This window comes from Oncorhynchus nerka, linkage group LG2 (assembly GCF_034236695.1).
Source record: "Oncorhynchus nerka isolate Pitt River linkage group LG2, Oner_Uvic_2.0, whole genome shotgun sequence".
In the NCBI taxonomy this organism is placed as follows: Eukaryota; Metazoa; Chordata; class Actinopteri; order Salmoniformes; family Salmonidae; genus Oncorhynchus; species Oncorhynchus nerka.
Window position 1 is genome coordinate 54999650 of NC_088397.1, and position 18595 is coordinate 55018244.

The 18595-nt window shown below is 42.0% G+C and overlaps 1 protein-coding gene across 1 annotated transcript in view; it reads right to left on the reverse strand.

The window, feature by feature from the left end:
- Positions 1-1734: 1734 nt before the first annotated feature.
- LOC115138193 (monocarboxylate transporter 2-like) overlaps positions 1735-18595 on the reverse strand; it is a 31523-nt gene continuing 14662 nt past the window's right edge. Inside the window, exons 2-5 of the mRNA XM_029674759.2 lie at positions 14439-14659; positions 10854-10997; positions 6627-7469; positions 1735-3045 (exon numbers count right to left, since the gene is read on the reverse strand). Coding sequence (XP_029530619.2) covers positions 2777-3045; positions 6627-7469; positions 10854-10997; positions 14439-14659 — 1477 coding nt within the window. The 3' untranslated portion in view covers positions 1735-2776. The remainder of the gene's footprint in view (positions 3046-6626; positions 7470-10853; positions 10998-14438; positions 14660-18595) is intronic.

Sequence of the window (18595 nt, forward strand, 5' to 3'; positions counted from 1 at the left end):
ATGCAGAGATGCGATTCGCCACCTGGTCGTCAGAAGGGGGAAAGCATGGTGGTGGCAGCATGATGCTGTGGGATTTTTCTTTTGCGGGAGTTACTGCGAGACTAGTCAGGATCAAGGGAAATATGAACGGAGCAAATTACAGAGAGATCTTTGATGAAAACCTGCTCCATAGCGCTCAAGACCTCAGACTGGGGCGAAGGTTCACCTTCTAACAGAACAAAGACCCTAAGCACACAGAAAAGACAAAGCAGGAGTGGCTTCGGGACAAGTCTCTGAATGTCCTTGAGTGGCCCAGGCAGAGCCCGGACTTGAACCCGATCTAACATCTCTGGAGAGACCTGAAAATAGCTGTGCCATGACGCTCCACATCCAACCTGCCGGAGCTTGAAAGGATCTGCAGAGAAGAATGGGAGAAAGTCCCCAAATACATGTGTGCCAAGCTTGTAGCGTCATAGCCAAGAAGATTCGGGGCTGTAATCGCTGCCAAAGGTGCTTCAATAAAGTACTAAGAAAAGGGTCTGAATGCTTATGTAAATGTGATATTGTTTTTTGCTAATTGTTTTTCCTTTGTCATTATGGGTTATTGTGTGTAGCTTGGGGGGGGGGCTATTTCATCCATTTTAGAATAAGGCTGTAACGTAACAGAATGTAGAAAAAGTCAACGGGTCTGAATACTTCCCAAATGCACTGTAAATGCTTTTGAACATGGTATGGTAGTAGGTGCCAGGCGCACTGGTTTGAGTGTGTGATGAACTGCAACACTGCTGGGTCTTTCACACTCAACAGTTTCCTGTCTGTATCAACAATGGTCCACCAGCCAAAGGACATCCAGCCAACTTGACACAACTGTGGGAAGCATTGAAGTCAACATGGGCCAGCATCCCTGTGGAACGCTTTTGACACCTTGCAGTCCATGCCCAACGAATTGAGGCTGTTCTGAGTACAAAAGGGGGTGCAACTCAATATTAGGAAGGTGTTCCTAATGTTTTGTACACTACATTGCTCCCTCTCAAGGACCACAAGTTCACAACACGATTATCATGCAGTCATACCTTCACCGCGAAGATAAAACCTAATAAAGGGGACAACAAACATGTCAGCATGCCCTAAAAGTCTTCCACCAACCCTGTATGGAAACGTTGGTCACTGAACCACCCCTGTGGATCCACCAGAGACTAGAGTTGTTCTGAGAGACAGCATGAAGGACAATGACCATGGGGCATTATGGGAACACACAGGGGGTAGATGAGGGTTGGGGTAGGGGGTCAACAGCGTGGAGGGGTGAAATATATTATAATAAAAAGAATGTCAGACTCAGCGACTATCCCCTTGTCTCTGGGGCATCCCCCACCTTGCCATGTCCCAGGACCTTGGGCTGGGCTGTGGGCTGGTGAGTGTGCGGGTTCTAATTTATTGGCTTAGTGATTTGCTGAGCGTGTCAGAGACTTCATGCGGCTCAGTGCGCTAGTGTGGAACATCCGGGCCTTGCTTCATTAGCTAGTCATGCCCTTAGCGCTGACATTTTCAAACTTGTTACACATCTTTCTAATTGGTGTGAAAAATTGGCCACAGCTACAAACATTAATGGCTGCATGGTAAATCTGGCTTTGACACCAAGTTCTGTGCCACTTGGACTGTCATTTTTCTCTCCTGCTGTTAATATGCAGCAACATTTTTTTACAGACATGCTTTTGTCTTAGCTGAATTGTAGTGGTAAAACTACAAGAAACAATATTATCCATTACAATATTTATTTAAGCTAAATGTCAAGAGTTACGAATGAAAGTATTCAGAGTTGTATACTTTACATCTGATGAACTGTAATTCATATGCTGTTTTGTTATTGAAATACTGAATAGGAATGATGGCATTTATTGCTGAGTATTCTACCCAATCATATTAACTTTGGATACAGTCCTTCAAATACAGTCCTTCCAGTTAGCATCTTAAAACAATAAATCCATCTTTAAAAGAAAACAAACAGTTTATGCAAATCTACAGCCTAGACATGAATTACATTGTCATCGTAAACTTCATTACAGCTGAATCCGTGTTCATTACATTCATTATATGATCTGTTTGGGAACATTTTAAAGCAGACACTTCTTTTGGTCATATAAGTGAAAAATGGATCCTGAACAAGACGCATAACATGACATCATAATGTCAGTAACAGTGCATTCCTCATCCACCCATTGTAACATCAATACAGGCAGAAGAGTAAAATGTTCATGACTACCACAAGGCTGAAATATTACATCCTCGTCATGGATGTGACAAACCTCTCAACTGCAAATGTTTGTTCACAGTTTCATCATTGATATCAAGTATGTATTTAATGGTCATAATTCACAGAGTAACACTCGATGTAACTTTACATTGATTTATTAGGTATTTTTTTGTTTCTAATGAATTATTAGAGCCTGGAGTTGTCCCTGACCACGAGAAACTGGATACTAGCTGGGACTGCTCAGGGGGGGTGGCACACCTGGCTGCTCAAATAAATAACGTTCCCGGAAAGGATTACACTGCTATTTGATCTCATACAGCCAGAAGTAGTTCTCCCCAAACAGCCTTTGTCAGCATGGGGAAACAGCTACAGGAGTGTACTCCACCAAGGTTAGTAGTAGAGTTAACACATTAACAGGAACCAACATAAACAGAATCAAATAGGATGTGTGTGCGTGGGTGGAGGGGATATGAGATAGGCCTATACATTGATGTACTGAAATCAATATAGTGTGCTTGTATACACTGTTGTGATGGATAGCATGTTTCAGTCTCCCTGGGTGTCTTGTTCCTTCGTAGACTCAGGCTCTTCTGCTCTTTCCTCCGAGGAAGCCTCTCCCCTCTCACACAGCCACATACCCTGCTCCTGGTTCTCACAGCCCTCCTTCACCTGTCCCTCCTCCTGCCTCCTCTCCCGCTCCAGCATCCTGTAGTTGTAGACGTTCATAACAAAGAGGAAGAGTCCTGCGAACACCATCACCGCTCCACACATGAGGTACAGGTATTTGTAGTCACCAAAGGTGTCCACCAAGGCTCCTGCAGGGGAGCAGAAATGATACGGGAGGTTAAACAAAGTCTCTGTTCCCTTTTTCCGATCAAAAGTTCACTTATAGAAAGTATAGTTAGACAAGATCGCCACAAAAATCCCCCCTGCTTATAGTATCTTTCCATCAACAGGTTGTTATGGGTTTAGGGAAGCCTTTCCCCATCTCGCTCCACGAGGTGAATCAGGAGGTGTAACATGGGTATGGTTTAATGTGCTTTTCAAACTCTGTTCTGTAGAGAAGAAGATAGGACGATCCTACTGGAGACATGCAGGAAATAACATGGAGCCATTACACCTGGCCACGCTCCACACTGCTCTCTGGGAAGGCAATTTTGTCTGCTGCACAAGAACGAATCAGGAGTGTGGCCATGCCCATTCTGAAAACGATCAAAAACTAGCCCGCTTCAGAGGGAAAAAAGTGACAAATGTAGTTTATATCAGATTGGAACCATAAGCTTTTTGAGCCTCCATCCTCCCCTGGATCGTTCTGCAGTCCTCCCCATCTCACTCAGCCTCCACAGGGTGTATCTAATTATCTGTCTGTCCACCCCTCCGCCTGTGTATACTGTATAACACTCTGCAGGGTTATGCATGTCAGATGTTTGTCGGATCTGCTAAATTGATTAACGAAGGTGAAGATCATCTGTGACAACGGTGTACTATCCCAAGCTGTACTATCCCAAACTGTACTATCCCAAGCTGTACTATCCCAAGCTGTACTATCCCAAGCTGTACTATCCCAAACTGTACTATCCCAAACTGTACTATCCCAAGCTGTACTATCCCAAGCTATACTATCCCAAGCTGTACTATCCCAAGCTGTACTATCCCAAGCTGTACTATCCCAAGCTATACTATCCCAAGCTGTACTATCCCAAGCTGTACTATCCCAAACTGTACTATCCCAAGCTGTACTATCCCAAGCTGTACTATCCCAAGCTGTACTATCCCAAGCTGTACTATCCCAAACTGTACTATCCCAAACTGTACTATCCCAAGCTGTACTATCCCAAACTGTACTATCCCAAGCTGTACTATCCCAAGCTGTACTATCCCAAGCTGTACTATCCCAAACTGTACTATCCCAAGCTGTACTATCCTAAGCTGTACTATCCCAAACTGTACTATCCCAAGCTGTACTATCCCAAGCTATTGTATGGGGAGTTTATGGTCATTGACTAATTCAATCACAGTGAATACATTTAGAAAGTTTTTACAGCTGAGCACCACAACATGATTTAAATCCATAAACTTTTTATGTATCTAATCTAACTTCCATGTGTTTGTACAAGGAGACATTGCCTTTGATTGCCCTCTGCATTTCAAACTTTTATAAGAGTATTTACCTGTAATGGACTAATGTCTGGCAAACTCAGTTACTAATGGTCAATTACCGAGTCTGACATAATCAACAACACTAAACACCCACTATACATAAACACAAAGTTAGGTTGTTAAATGGAGGGGCAGTTTTCAGGTTAGGTAAACCAATTAAAAGACTGTTCTTAATGAGTCAATTTTCAATGAAGCTGATATGGACGGGGCCATTCATTTATCTCTCTCTCTCATGCGTGTGTGTGTGGGGGGGGGGGGTCACTTTGCCCATGGTTCTGTATAAAGGGAGGGGATGGGTCACTTTGCCCATGGTCCAGTATAAAGGGAGGGGATGGGTCACTTTGCCCATGGTCCAGTGTAAATCAGCATCAGGGCCATGGTCTGATTGAGGGTGTTCTGTCCTGTGGGCATATGCAGATAACCGTCACCCTAATTAAGGCAGCCCTTGATTGGCTGAACGGTAACTAAGTCCATCTGGCGTAGTCACCTCTTTTCTAAATGCATATTCATGGCTTCCAAGTTACGGGAGTCTGATGAGTGAAGTGAGGTCTGAACTGAGATTCCATTAAACACGAAAGCAAAAGGATAATTACACCAATTACATCACTTCCTCCTAATTAGGCTGACCCCCAGGTTAGGGCAGAGGCACGGCGCAGCACAACGAGGCTGGCCGTAACGAGGAGACTTGTAATGGGAAACGTAAAGACTCTCTGGAGAAGAATGCTCAACATGCAGAGAGATGCATTTGCCTCCATTAAACGAGCACCTCAGAACGGGATCGCTCAATACAACCAGGAGGGCTATACATTTACACCTCCTTACAACTCTGCAGATGAGAGAGAAGCATAGGAATGACTACAAAAGGATCCTACCTACCTGACAGACAAGACCATAGGATCTCTATGGACTAGGCAGAACACCAGTTTGTCTGGGGAAGAGAAGTGTGTTCTACCATTTCAGAGACTGAAATGAGATTATCTCCAGGAGAACATTTGTATTATGTATTATTATGAAGCACAAAGACCATAAGCAAGTTGATTTCCATGAAAATGTGTTATTTAACAGTTTGGGCTGAGCAGAGAATGGTAACATTATTAGTTCTCCTCTGTGCTAAATAACATCAAGGTTGACTGTAGAAGATTACATTTTGAAAAGTTGTGTTATCCCTGGCAATTTCAGGGAAATATGGGGGGAGAACTATCCCTTTTTGATAACACACAAAAAAAAGCATGAAAGCAAATGGTCCTGTCAGAATAATCTTACACAATGATGCCTAATCAGTAGTAAGCTATTATGTGGAAATGTCTCCTCTGAAACCTTAGAACCAGAGAGAGATCTATGACATTGTTTTAATAGTAAAGTCTACTAGATTGTGCTTTTGCTAATTAGGATTTGGGGTTAACCACTTACAGTGTATCTTTAATCTTCCATGAACGTATCGTCAGCTAATCAAATTAAGTTGGGAACACTGCAATGGTCAAATGTTTCTGTAACGCCAATAACTAACTCTCCAAGCTTTTGTTTGCAGCCAGTGATAGTAGAGGTCTAATGGCCTTGTACTCTAGGCCGAGGGGACCTGGGAAAGAGAGAAGGGAAAATAGACAGCGAAAGAGTCGCAGAGAGACCGTCATTACCCTTACGGCTTCTTAGCTCCGAAAAATGTTCCATAATTTGCGTGGAGGATGAATCCTCTAGCGGGCGTGCCCTGAAAGCCGGAGCGGCGCGGCTTATTTACAACAGTAAATAACCGTGACCAATTACTGCTTTTCTCTAGGAGGGCCGTGCGCTCCAGGCCGCCCTGCTCACCGATGATAATCCAATTCTACTGGAATGTCTTACAATAATGACACCCTGGAAAGAAGTTGGGCTCCACTCCACCACCATACAGGCCGTGACAGAGGAGCAGAGTGAGAAAGAGAGCAACAACCGACTGCCTGCTTTTTCTGCTTCAAATAAATTCTTTTTTATTTTTTAACCTAACGTCTTCTAAAGTAGGACTCCTCCTTCTCTCAAGTGCATGTGTAATACTGGGATAGTACTGAATGCCATGTACTGAACGACGATGGAGAGGTGATCTTAGAAGAACTGGAGGGAGAGTGGTGACTCGAGTAAAATAGTGCTTGTCCTTTTGTCAATAGGTTCTGTTGGCTAAAGCCGTTAGCTGTCTATGATCTGTATGTGTATTGGCTCTGGAGAAGGAGGGGGACTGTGGGCTGTGTTCAGTGTGTAGGCTTACCTCCTATAGGTGGTCCCAGGAGCACGGGGCCGCACTCTATGATGGTGGCCAGTCCCACTGCACTGGAGAACCGCTGAGGCCCCACCAGGTCCATGAGTGTCTCAAACAGCAGGGCACACACCATGCCAAACGCTATACCAAAGAACACTGAGTAGGCCGCCAGCCCCCAGTACCCACTGGCCAAGGGGCACAACAGGTGGCACATACCATTATAAATGATGGCAAAGCTGAAGAAGTACTGGATCCTGGGCCTGATCCACTTAGTGTTAGCTATCAGCCCAGTCCCCGGCCTGGCAAACATGTCCACGAAGCCCATGATGGAGAGGAGGAAGGCGGAGGAGTACTCATCAAAGCCATGGCTCCGGGCGTACGGGGCCAGGAACACTACAGGGGCGAAGAAACCGAAGAACATCATTGTGTTCCCTACGATGTAGATCAGAAAGCCCCTGTGCTTGAAGAGCGAGAGGTCCAGAAACTTGTTGAAGTTTTCCATACAGCCTTTCTCAAGCTGTGTGTTGTGTCCATTCACCTGGGCCTCAGACCGGTCCGTGGGAGGTTTCTTCGGGAATCCGTTTGTCTGCGTGAGTTGGCCTCCAGTTGGCTTTGGACAAATGGGCCTCATGAGAGAGCCGGCAACACAGCAGTTGAGCAGCAGAGCTCCCAGGATGAAGAAACTGCCCCTCCAGCCAAAGTGGTTAAACAGGAACTGGTTGATAGGTGCTAATGTACAGAGGAAGACTGGACTTCCTGCCATGGCCAGCCCATTGGCTAATGGCCTCTTGACCTGGAAGTACTTCCCAATGATTGTGAGGGACGGCTGGAGGTTAAAGGAGAGTCCAAACCCTGCAGGAAATACAAGAGAGGAGAGTAGTTACGTTCACATGTCACATTTTCAGAGGATACAATTTAAAACGACTGGTACTACAGGATTAAATGAAGACCATTCTACTTTGTGCACATTAAGGTTCCATCTCATTTCACATTGCCAACTAAAATCTCATTTGAGGAAGCTGGAACATTTTCAGATTTTTTTTCTACATTTTAATGGCAAATTAGAGACTCCAGGTAATTCATTCACTACCACCTCCTTTCCCCAAAATCCAATTTAGTAACATTTCAGCCTGTAAATGAGCATCTTATTCTCTAAATGAGTCTCCACTTTAAGATGAAGAGCTCCAGGTAGCAACCTCGACTGAACCATTCCATCATTCTAACGACTGCTAAATGTCTGCTGCTCACAATCCCCCACTGAACAATGCCCACTGAGCTGCACAAATTCCAAAGTCTAGTTTTAGTTGACAGATATAAATAGTTCTCAGTATTCATTCTTCCTTGATTGAAAAGTACATGCTAACACAAGACTTAATGCAAGGTAGATATCCCAGCTCCACAGGGGATTTTGATTCGTTTTCATCTTCATTGTTTTAAGAGTTTTGGTCAACAATTATCTCTGTCTCAACTTGATTGAACTGGGATGCTCTTTAAAGCACAATGATTAGAAATAAATACTCCTTGTATGTGTTATTTGTCTCTGAGATGGTACAGAGGGAGGACATCTCTTCAACTTAACTAGTTGTTGCATACAGAAATAATATATAATTGACATAAGTATTCACACCCCTGAGTCAAAACATGTTAGAATCACCATTGACAGCAATTACAGCTGTGAGTACTTCTGTGTAAGAGCTTTGCACACCTGGATTGAACAATATTTGCACATTATTATTGTTTTTAATCTTTAAGCTCTGTCAAGTTGGTTGCTGATCATTGCTAGACAGACATTTTCCAGTCTTGCCATAGATTTTTAAGCAGATTTAAGTGAAAACTGTAACTAGGCCATTCAGGAACATTCAATAGTGCTATGTTATATATGAATGCTTCCGCTCAGTGTTTGAGATCAATTGACACCCTTCATGATGGAGCATTGAGATGTATTTTAAAACTGCAAAACCCCTTATACACCACTGCACCTTATATACCAGGGTTGGCTGGCCTTCTTTAGTCACTCGTATGCTCAGTCACTGGTATACTTGTATTTACAAAGCCATTTTGGGTTTATTACCATTTTCTTTGGGCATTTTTATTCTTCAGAAATGTGGTGGGTACTCTCTTCGTTCACAAGACTTTATCCTGCTAACTGTTCCAAATGTCCAAACTGAATTTGGTAAAAGGGCTTTTATGTACTCTGCACCATCGGCTTGGAACTCCTTACAAAATAGTTTTAAACTTGACCTGTCAATGTTTTTAATTTGCTGTTTTATGATTTCGTTACACTTCTGTGATTTCTATGGTTTTTACTAAATTACGTGTAGTTTTTCACGTTGTCAGTCTGTAATGGGGTAATGACTTGGTGCTGCCTATCTTGGCCAGGACACTCTTGAAAGGGAGATTTCAAATCTCAATGAGCCCTTCCTGGTTAAATTTAGGTAAAACAATATATAATAATAATAATCTTGGTAAGCAACTCCAGTGTAAATTTGATCTTGTGTTTTTAGGTTATTGTCCTGCTGAAAGGTGAGTGTCTCCCAGTGTCTGTTGGAAAGCAGACTGAACCAGGATTTCCTCTTGCCAGTGTTAAGCTCTATTTCCTTTTTTTTGTATCCTAAAAAAACACCCTAGTCCTTGCTGATGACAAGCATACCCATAACATGATGTAGCCACCACAATGCTTGAAAATATGAAGAGTGGTACTCAGTGAAGTGTTGGATTTTCCCCAAACACAGCACTTTGTATTCTGGACAAAAAGTTCATTTCTTTGCCACATTCTTTGTAGTTTTACTTTAGTGCCTTATTGCAAACAGGAAGGATGTTTTGGAATATTTGTATTATGTGCAGGCTTCCTTCTGTTCACTGTCATTTAGTTTAGTATTCTTGAGTAACTACAGTGTTGTTGATCCTTCCTCAGTTTTCTCCTATCACAGCCATTAAACTCTGTAACTGTTTTAAAGTCATCATTGGCCTCATGGTGAAATCCCTGAGAGGTTTCGTTCCTCTCCGGCAACTGATTTAGGAAGGACGCCTGTATCTTTGTAGTGACTGGGTGTATTGATTTACCATCCAAAGTGTAATGAATAACTTCACTTTGTATGTGTGGGGTACAGAGATGAGGTAGTCATTCAAAAATAATGTTAAACACTATTATTGCACACAGAATTGGTCAATGCAACTTATTTTGTGACTTGTTCAGCAAATGTTTACTCCTGAACTTATTTAGGCTTGCCATAACAAAGGGGTTGAATACTTATTGACTCAAGACATTTCAGCTTTAAATTTTTGTCATTTGTAAACATTTATAAAAACATAATTCCACTTTAACATTATGGGGTATTGTGTGTACGCCAGTGACACAAAATCTCAATTTAAAATAATTAAAATTCAGGCTGCAACACAACAACATTTTGAAAAAGTCAATAGGGTGTAAATACTTTCTGAAGGCACTGTACGTGTATGTGAGAGAGGGATGTGTGTCTTAGTGTGTCTCAGTGGGCCAGGGCAAAGAGGAGAGGATAGAACACAACACAAATCCCTCCTCCCTCTATTAATCCTCCAGGCCTGCAGCTCAGTGGCTGGTTAATGAGTCTCGCTGGGTGGCGTTTGGCAGCCACTGCCATGTGGGGGCCTGGACGGTAGCCTGTGGGAGAGAACAGGGAGCCCTGGTAAACAGTGCTCTCCTGGAACCAGAATGGCACCATTCTAATTACACCTGCGCTGGCCCCCCCCCCCCCCTCCCCACTCCAGTGCACCGGACACAACCCAGAGGCTGAGACTCCCCGGCCTGAACCCAGACAGACAGCACGCCAGCCCAGCCAGGGAGACCAGGGCCACCCAGAGAGTATGTGTAGCCCCATAGGAGCACCGCCAGGGCTGGTTGAGGGCTGGGGGAGGGCTGGTCTATCGGCAGGGTAAAATTTAAGCCCGTGTCGAGACTGGTTCATTTACACAACACATCGTCCCAGATGTCTTTCCTGAACCCTTATATCTAACGTTGTGTTTTAGGTATAATTAATCAACTACATTATCTTCAATAGGACCACAATTAGAATTATTTAGGTTCACACATTTAGAGCATAAAGTAAACTTTTGGATTAGGCCTACAGAAATAGTTGTCAACTTTCCTTCAATTAAAAACAATAGATTTTTGTTACTGTTGAGTATGATTTGGCGCACACATAAACATAAAATCACAAAACAAGCCACGTCAATCAAATGTATGAAATGAGTGGGTACCTCCAATGATTCCTACGCATATGTACAAATGCGTAATGGTATTGCCGAAAGAAGCAGTTACCATAGCAACGCCACACATCACTCCACCAGCTATGACCACAGGCCGGCTTCCATAGCGATTCACCAGAATACTGCTGATAGGTCCTGCAAAGGAAAAGAGTAAGAGAGTAGAGAGGAGAAGGGGAGAGAAAGTGTCAGTCTTAGGTTCATGGATAGGCAGTTGACACCCGACCGGTAGATCTCTACCAAAACCTAACCCTTCATCCCTATTCATTACCCCTAACGCACTGCCGGTCAAATATCCATACATAGGAACTCATGTTTAAAAGGGCTTGAAGAGGTAACTGATGTTCTAAATAGTTATCTTATCTACATAAGCAAAGCAAGCCAGTGACTCATGAGCATTTCTCCTGACAATGTTCCCGCAAAAACAGCTAGTGTGAGTGATCAATCAGTAATTAAAGAGCCTTCTATATTTCGGTCTCTCTTTATCCTTCATTCATAACCCTGCCACAGAGAACACGTAGAACAGTCCTTTAGCATCACACAACGCTAAATCATTCCCCGCAATTCATTAAATAAAATAAAAGGAGGGAGCATCAATCAAGAAAATATGTAGGCTGCCACGATTATTGAAATCTCAACATGCTGCCTTTCTAGTCAGTGCTAGAATGACAATCTGCAAGGAGGGTGGGTGATAATTGAAAATTCCTAGTAAAAAAATAAGCGGATTAGTTTGGCAGACAGCGGCTATTTCAATCGCAAGTTTACGACTGATGATTAATCTGAATAAAATAATGGTGTTATTTTTACCACTCTGAATCCATTCTCCAAAATTGATTACATGTGTTAAAAAACACATTTTAAATAATTGTTGTTTACTTACATAGCTCGTGATTTATGCAAAAAAACAACTAAAATGTCATTTAAAAAAAATGAAAAAACATTCCCGCAGCCTGATGCTGCCACCACCATGCTTCACTGTAAGGATGGTGCCAGGTTTCCTCCAGACGTGACACTTGGCATTCAAGCCAAATTCAGACCAGATAATCTTGTTTCTCATGGTGAGAGTCCTTTAGGTGCATTTTGGTAAACTCCAAGCGGGCTGTCATATGCCTTTTATAGAGGAGGGGCTTCAGTCTGGCCACTCTACAATAAAGGCCGGATTGGTCGAGTGTTGCAGAGATGGTTGTCCTTCTGGAAGGTTCTCCCATCTCCACAGAGGTTCTCTAACAGAACTCTGGAGCTCTGTTAGAGTGACCATCGGGTTCTTGGTCAGCTCTCTAGGAAATCTTGGTGGTTCAAAACTTCTTTCATTTAAGAATGATGGAGGCCACTGTTCTTGGGGACCTCATATGCTGCAGAAATGTTTTGGTACCCTTCCCCAGATCTGTGCCTCTACACAATCCTATCTCAGAGCTCTACAGACAATTCCTTCGACCTCATGGCTTGGTTTTTGTTCTGACATGTACTGTCAATGGTGGGCACTTATATAAAACAGGTGTGTGCCTTTTCATATCATGACCAATCAATTGAATTTACCACATTTGTAGAAACATCTCAAGGATGATCAATGGAAACAGGATGCACCTGAGTTTAATTTCGAGTGCCATAGCAAATGGTCTGAATACTTCTGTAAATAAGGTATATTTTTTATTTTTAATAAATTTGCAAAAATTTCTAAAAACCTATTTTACCTTTGTCATTATAGGGTATTGTGTGGAGATTGATGAGGGACATTTAGTTTTAAATCCATTTTAGAATAAGGCTGTAACGTAACAAAATGTGGGAAAGGACAAGGGGACTGAATACTTTCCGAATTCACTGTATATTCTGACAATGACCTTGACGTAATACTTCTTGTAAAAGCAGCTGTACGCTACACAGGTTCAAAGAATAAATCAAATTCTCATTTTATTTCCCTTTGTTTTTTAATCAAACCCTGCTTCTCATCCCGTCCCACAGGTCCAGCGGAAGTACACCATATCAGGTCTTATTTCCCTCTTTTCATTGTTAAAAAATGCTATGTTTAGTAGTGGCAGCATAGATATTTTAAAAAATACACTTGTGCATGTACAAATCTACAACATACCGCAATAATTTCTGGATGATAAAAAAAAAGACATGTAATCTGAGCAGTGACCTAGCTAGAACAGATTCATCCAGCCTAGCAAACCCCAGTGAGGATAGGGACTAGTGGTGTGTATTGCATAGATCACATCCTCCCAGTTCCTGTGTTACTTTGGGGTTGCATCCCAGACATCACAATTTTCTCTCCCATTATAACTTTATCACTCTGGCTCCCTAAGTCATAGGTCCCCTGAAATGCTGTCACGTTTGTCCCATAGGGACTTGGTGCGAGGCCCAAATGTGCTGAACCCATGACTGATATATTTTCCCTGTCTTTTTTCAACTGGGTGACATTACAAAAGCTGAGCCAAGGACAATATGATAAAGCCATGTGCCTCTGCCACTGAGAGCAGGAATATTTCACAGGATTCTCTGTGCTGGTGACTGCAGGTGAGTCAGGCTCCCTGTCATCTTTTAACCTTGCAGCCACTGATTGATTTATCTCAAACTTCAATTGGATCATTCTATTATAATATCTCAGTGTCATCTAATGAGTCATGTAAGGTGCCTAATCGTTAATAAATTCAGGCCCAGGCGTTGAGTAACAACAGGGATTTCTAAGACGGTAGTTTTTTCTTATTGTGACATGGAACACTCGTGTTGGCCATTCATCACACCAGGTCCCATCAAGGCTTGCGGCACAGACTGACAATTGTAAATATAAATGCTCATGCAAACAGAGCAAGGGTAAACAAAACAAAAAAACAGCATTTTCAACTGACAGACTATATATGTGTGCCCTGGATCAACACTCATGTTGGCCAACTGAACATTCCCCAGGGTGAATCCCCTGCCGCCTCACGTCCCCATTCATAAGTGAAAGAGTGGCTTTGTTTAAATACACAAATTTGTGTCAGGTGTAAAAATCACATGACTAACCTATGCCAAACCCTTCCATATAAAGCCTAACACTAGATGCAAGATGCAGCCACTGGTCAACGAGTTTCTTTAATTCAATATATTTACGGGTTTCCAAAATGAGAGGTTGCTTTGTGAAAGCTCATTAGAGTTAAGTAAGACAGCAAGCTTCTTATTCTCTGCTTACTCTATCAGCATGATAAAGTCGGTTGGAATTGCTTGGCTTTCATCTCAAATAGCCTACTACTGTATTTTCTTCAACTAGTAGACTTACTAAATAAACTACAAACATCTATGTATTATTCAGGGATAATAGCATCTAACTTTAGAGAAGAGTCTGATGACTGCACAAAGACTTCACTTCTTAGGCTGTCATAGTCATTTGAACACAGTAGTACTCATTCTTCTTGATTAGTTCCAGCTATTACACTCAGCGGTCACATGCAAGACACAGGCCTACAATTTGGGGATGAAAAAAAACAAGCAACGGCAAAGCTCCATACAAGACATGCATCCGTTAATACAATCTGTGCATTGTGGTCCTCATGTGACTTGATGCTGGCTCAGAGCTGCTTGATTTCATGAATGCCTACTCACCACCGGCATACATGGCTGCCAGCATAATGGAGGAGATCCATGCTATCTGGCTGTAGGAGGCACCGAAGATCAGCTGGATGTCTTTGAAGAAGACTGTGAGGGCTTTGGGGAAGGCATACGAGAAGCCAATGGAGATGAAGGCCCCAAACACCACGACCCAGCCCCAGCCCCCGTCTGGTGGGATGTACCCCAGAGGAGATTCTGGTGCAGGGGACATGTTTCTGTCGATAGAAAAGAGGATGAAGTTCACAATCCGGATCAAAGTGTTTCATGACAGCAAAAACATGATCTTGAATATACCTTTTTTAAGTACACGCACAAATCACTACAGAGAAAAACAGTCAAATCATCATTACATTTACATTACATTTAAGTTATTTCCCCAAACCAAATAATTGTTTGACCCAGGTATTGTTACACACATTTAAAGTGACAAATTACTGCTGTCACAGAGAGGAGCATACAGGCCTAACCTCTTTTGTGATTTGATTAGTTTCAAGTCAGTCGGGATTTCAACTTAATGCTGTTGAGAGTATGGGCAGTTTTCCTGTTATGTCATTAACTGAGACCTCCAATAGCTATTTATAACCTGTCAGAAATGTCCAGTTGATCAACATATTAGCTAGGTAGGTAAGTTAGGCTAACATATTGAACGCTTGTAGACTAGTTATCATGGCATGATTACGTGCCTTGAGGCCTCAACCCCCAGGGAGCCCCCACTGACTTTTTTGAGATACTTAGCTATCATATAAACACATAAGACAGGTCATGAACTGCAGAAAATTCATCTTAAAAAGACAAAATAATCTCTATGCCCCATGGCAAAATGTGTAGAATTGCAAAAAATTAGCTTTAAAAAAATGTATCTGCCAAGAGGGGTGTGAACAGTTTGAGGTTTCATGGGTTGTGAGGTAGGGGTTTGTTCCTACGCCATTAAATGGCAAATCCACCTGGACTTTTGCAACCTAGGGCATTTGTGTGACCGGACCTTCCCAAATAGTATTTGAGTAGTCATGGGCTATACAATAAAACCTTTGATGCATGCTACACATATTTTTACTCCTGGTTCCAAATGAAAATGGTGTATAGGAATTGTACATTTTTTCAGATTTTTCACATTAAAATATATGCCATACAAAAACGATTTATTTCAAAGTTTAACAAACCATACAACTCTATGCTAAATGAACACTTTTCACAATTTAGACTGACCATTTTACAAAAACACATTTACGCAAAGAACAGTAACTGAAATTTGTCAAATCTCCCTCCGTTTTTTATGTGACCATGGTTTCAAAAAAACAATTGAAAATCTGCTCAGAATTAAGATTCAAATATGTCTGCAGAAAGAATGGGATGTCAGCTATTATAATGACACCTTGGGTTTAAGAAAATCTATTTTGGTGATGAACTACAGTAAGTGAAGTAGATTTATACCCAGGAACAGAACTGCAATAATGGCATGTCATCATTAGTCCCTGATCTGTGCTACACAGAAATGCATAATGATGGTTATAAAAAAAATTGTATAGCGCTACTGAATATATAAAGTACTGTGCTGAACCGTACTCAAAATCTTTTAACTTTACTGTACTCCCCCAATTTGTGAAACATAGCGTCTATGATTGGTTCAGATTTGGTCGGGGGGGAGGGTAGAGACAGCGAGAGACAGAGAGAATGTTCTCCAGACTGTTTTCACACTTGTGTTGACCACCAGATGACTGAAAGAGAAAGTAAACAGTTATGAGCTGAACAAAACAGTATGCCAGTGGAAGGGTAGAATGTAGCAGGTGACTCAATGGTGGTTTGTGTGACCAGTGTTCAGGGTAATGCGTTACAGTAATAATATTACTTTTTGCGGTGACGAGAAATATAACGGAGTTACTGCTATATTGAGCAATAATATTACAGCTACTGATCAAATATTTAAAAATCCTCCACCCTAATTGTTTTTTGTCCTATCACAAGGTTTTTGTTCACACACACACACACACACACACACACACACACACACACACACACACACACACACACACACACACACACACACACACACACAACTATAAACTGCTTTAGTTAGGGAGATAAAAATATTTGAGATGCTTCTGCAATTCGACTTTCCCAGCGTGGAAGTACTCGTTGACCAGTGGCTGCATCTTGCTGCCTAGTGTTAGGCTTTATACGGAAGGGTTCACTTCCTTGGCGGGAAAACAACTGTGGTGAACCTGGTGAGTATTACATTTTCATCATTATATGTCGGTGATGTGATGTGAGAAAGCATAACATGTCCACCCTGTTAAGCAAAAACACAAAAAGGCGTTCATTGAATTCCATAATTTCAAAATATATTTGTCAAACAATGCAAATTCCTTTTCAAGTGGCAGCCATTATCCTAGCTTCATCACGATCACTTGGAGCTAATTGTAGCTCAAAATGTCCACCCTATTATCGTAAACCCTGTTATCCATGTACACGTAACAGGGTGGACATACACTCAATAGGGTGGATAAATGGATATCTTGCAGTAGTGTGTTGCAAAATATGTGTTTTTGTTCATAAATTGTATTACATATTTACAGTATATTTAGCATGTATAGTATTTTAAGAATAAGTAAATATCAATTGAATCAGGTCTTTCTGAAGGAATGGCACCTCCTCTTAGTGCAGCTGAAAGACAGCGGCAATACAGAGAATGATGTAATGCTGACCCAGAAAGAAGGAGATAGTATTTAGAGAAATGGAGGAGACAGGGAAGAAGAAGACAATAGCTGAAGTCAGTGACAGAGTGCAGAAAGGAAGAAATGGAGAGATTCCAAAAGGATACTCAGAGCCAGGGCCAAGGCTAGTGCGATACTGCAGTCCCAAACACCCCCCCCCCCCCCCCCCCCAACTCCTGAAAATCAGCCTGGGCCTTCAAGGTTAGAATATGCTTAAAATAAGGCATTTAAGATTATTAGTTGCTAAACTTTCTACTAACTCTAACCATAATCCCTAACCACAACCCATAACCCTAATCCCGATCTACTAAGAAATCCTTACCTTTATCTCTGACTCTACCTCTATAATCCTAACCATTCATTTAATGTGTTTTAGGCAACTCCAGCAAGTGGAACGCATTAGAAGAAAGAAAGAAAAACACAGTAGACTCCAAAAAGAGATTTTACAAAGGAGAGGAGAAAAAGGAAAAATTCAGGAAGAGGTATGCAAGGACTAGGGGAGAACAGGCATCTGTATCGCCTCGTTCAACAGTCAAAGCATTGCTGAGACATCAGAATGTGACATAACGTATCAAGAGGGCTCTTCTCTTTCACACATCTCTCATTAAAGATGTCAAAACAAAATACAGAAATGCAAGGAAACAGAAGAACAAGCAAAACATTACAAAAGTGACCTCTGTGAATATACTGAAGAAGTATTAACTTCAGAAGTATGCCCAGACAGTGTTGGGCTTTTCAAATAGGAGCGTGAAGTTGGAAGGGGACCTTTGCTCTTTTTTGACGAGGAAGGAAAGGAAGCAGAACAGAAACAGAAATCAAAAGTTAAGGATTTCTTCCTCCGTGATGATGCAAACAAACCACCACACGACCACCACAATGAAAATCTGCACATGAAATTCCAGTCTGAGGAACTAGGTCAGTTGTCCTATACCTCCTTCTGCTACTGTTACGCCCAATGACACTGATCGTGAAACTTGTCAGTGCAAAACCCATGATAATTTACAGTTTATGGCAAATTCTCTTCACAGCCTTGGCCTTCAGTCCACCAAAAACCTTGAGGACATGGTCGACTCAAGTATGTGTGACCCGAAATCGAAGCTATGTGCTTTTGGTGAATGTAAGGATTGCTTCCTCACCACTCATCCAACTCTGAAACCTCCTGTGAATGTAGAAGTTCCTCTGACAATGGACCTTGGAGAAGATCCAAAAAGATGAAGAGAAGTGCTCAATGCTAACCGTGAAGAGGGAGGTCACAATAAGAGAAAAAGAACTGATCAGTCAGTTATAGGCTCGCTAATTTGATTTGAGGAGATGGGAGAGGCGGAACTTGCAGCGCATCAAGCATCACAAATAGAACCAAGTTCGATCAGTGTGGGTGCAATAATTGAATTTTATTTTAATCACCTTTATGTAACCAGGTAAGCCAGTTGAGAACATGTT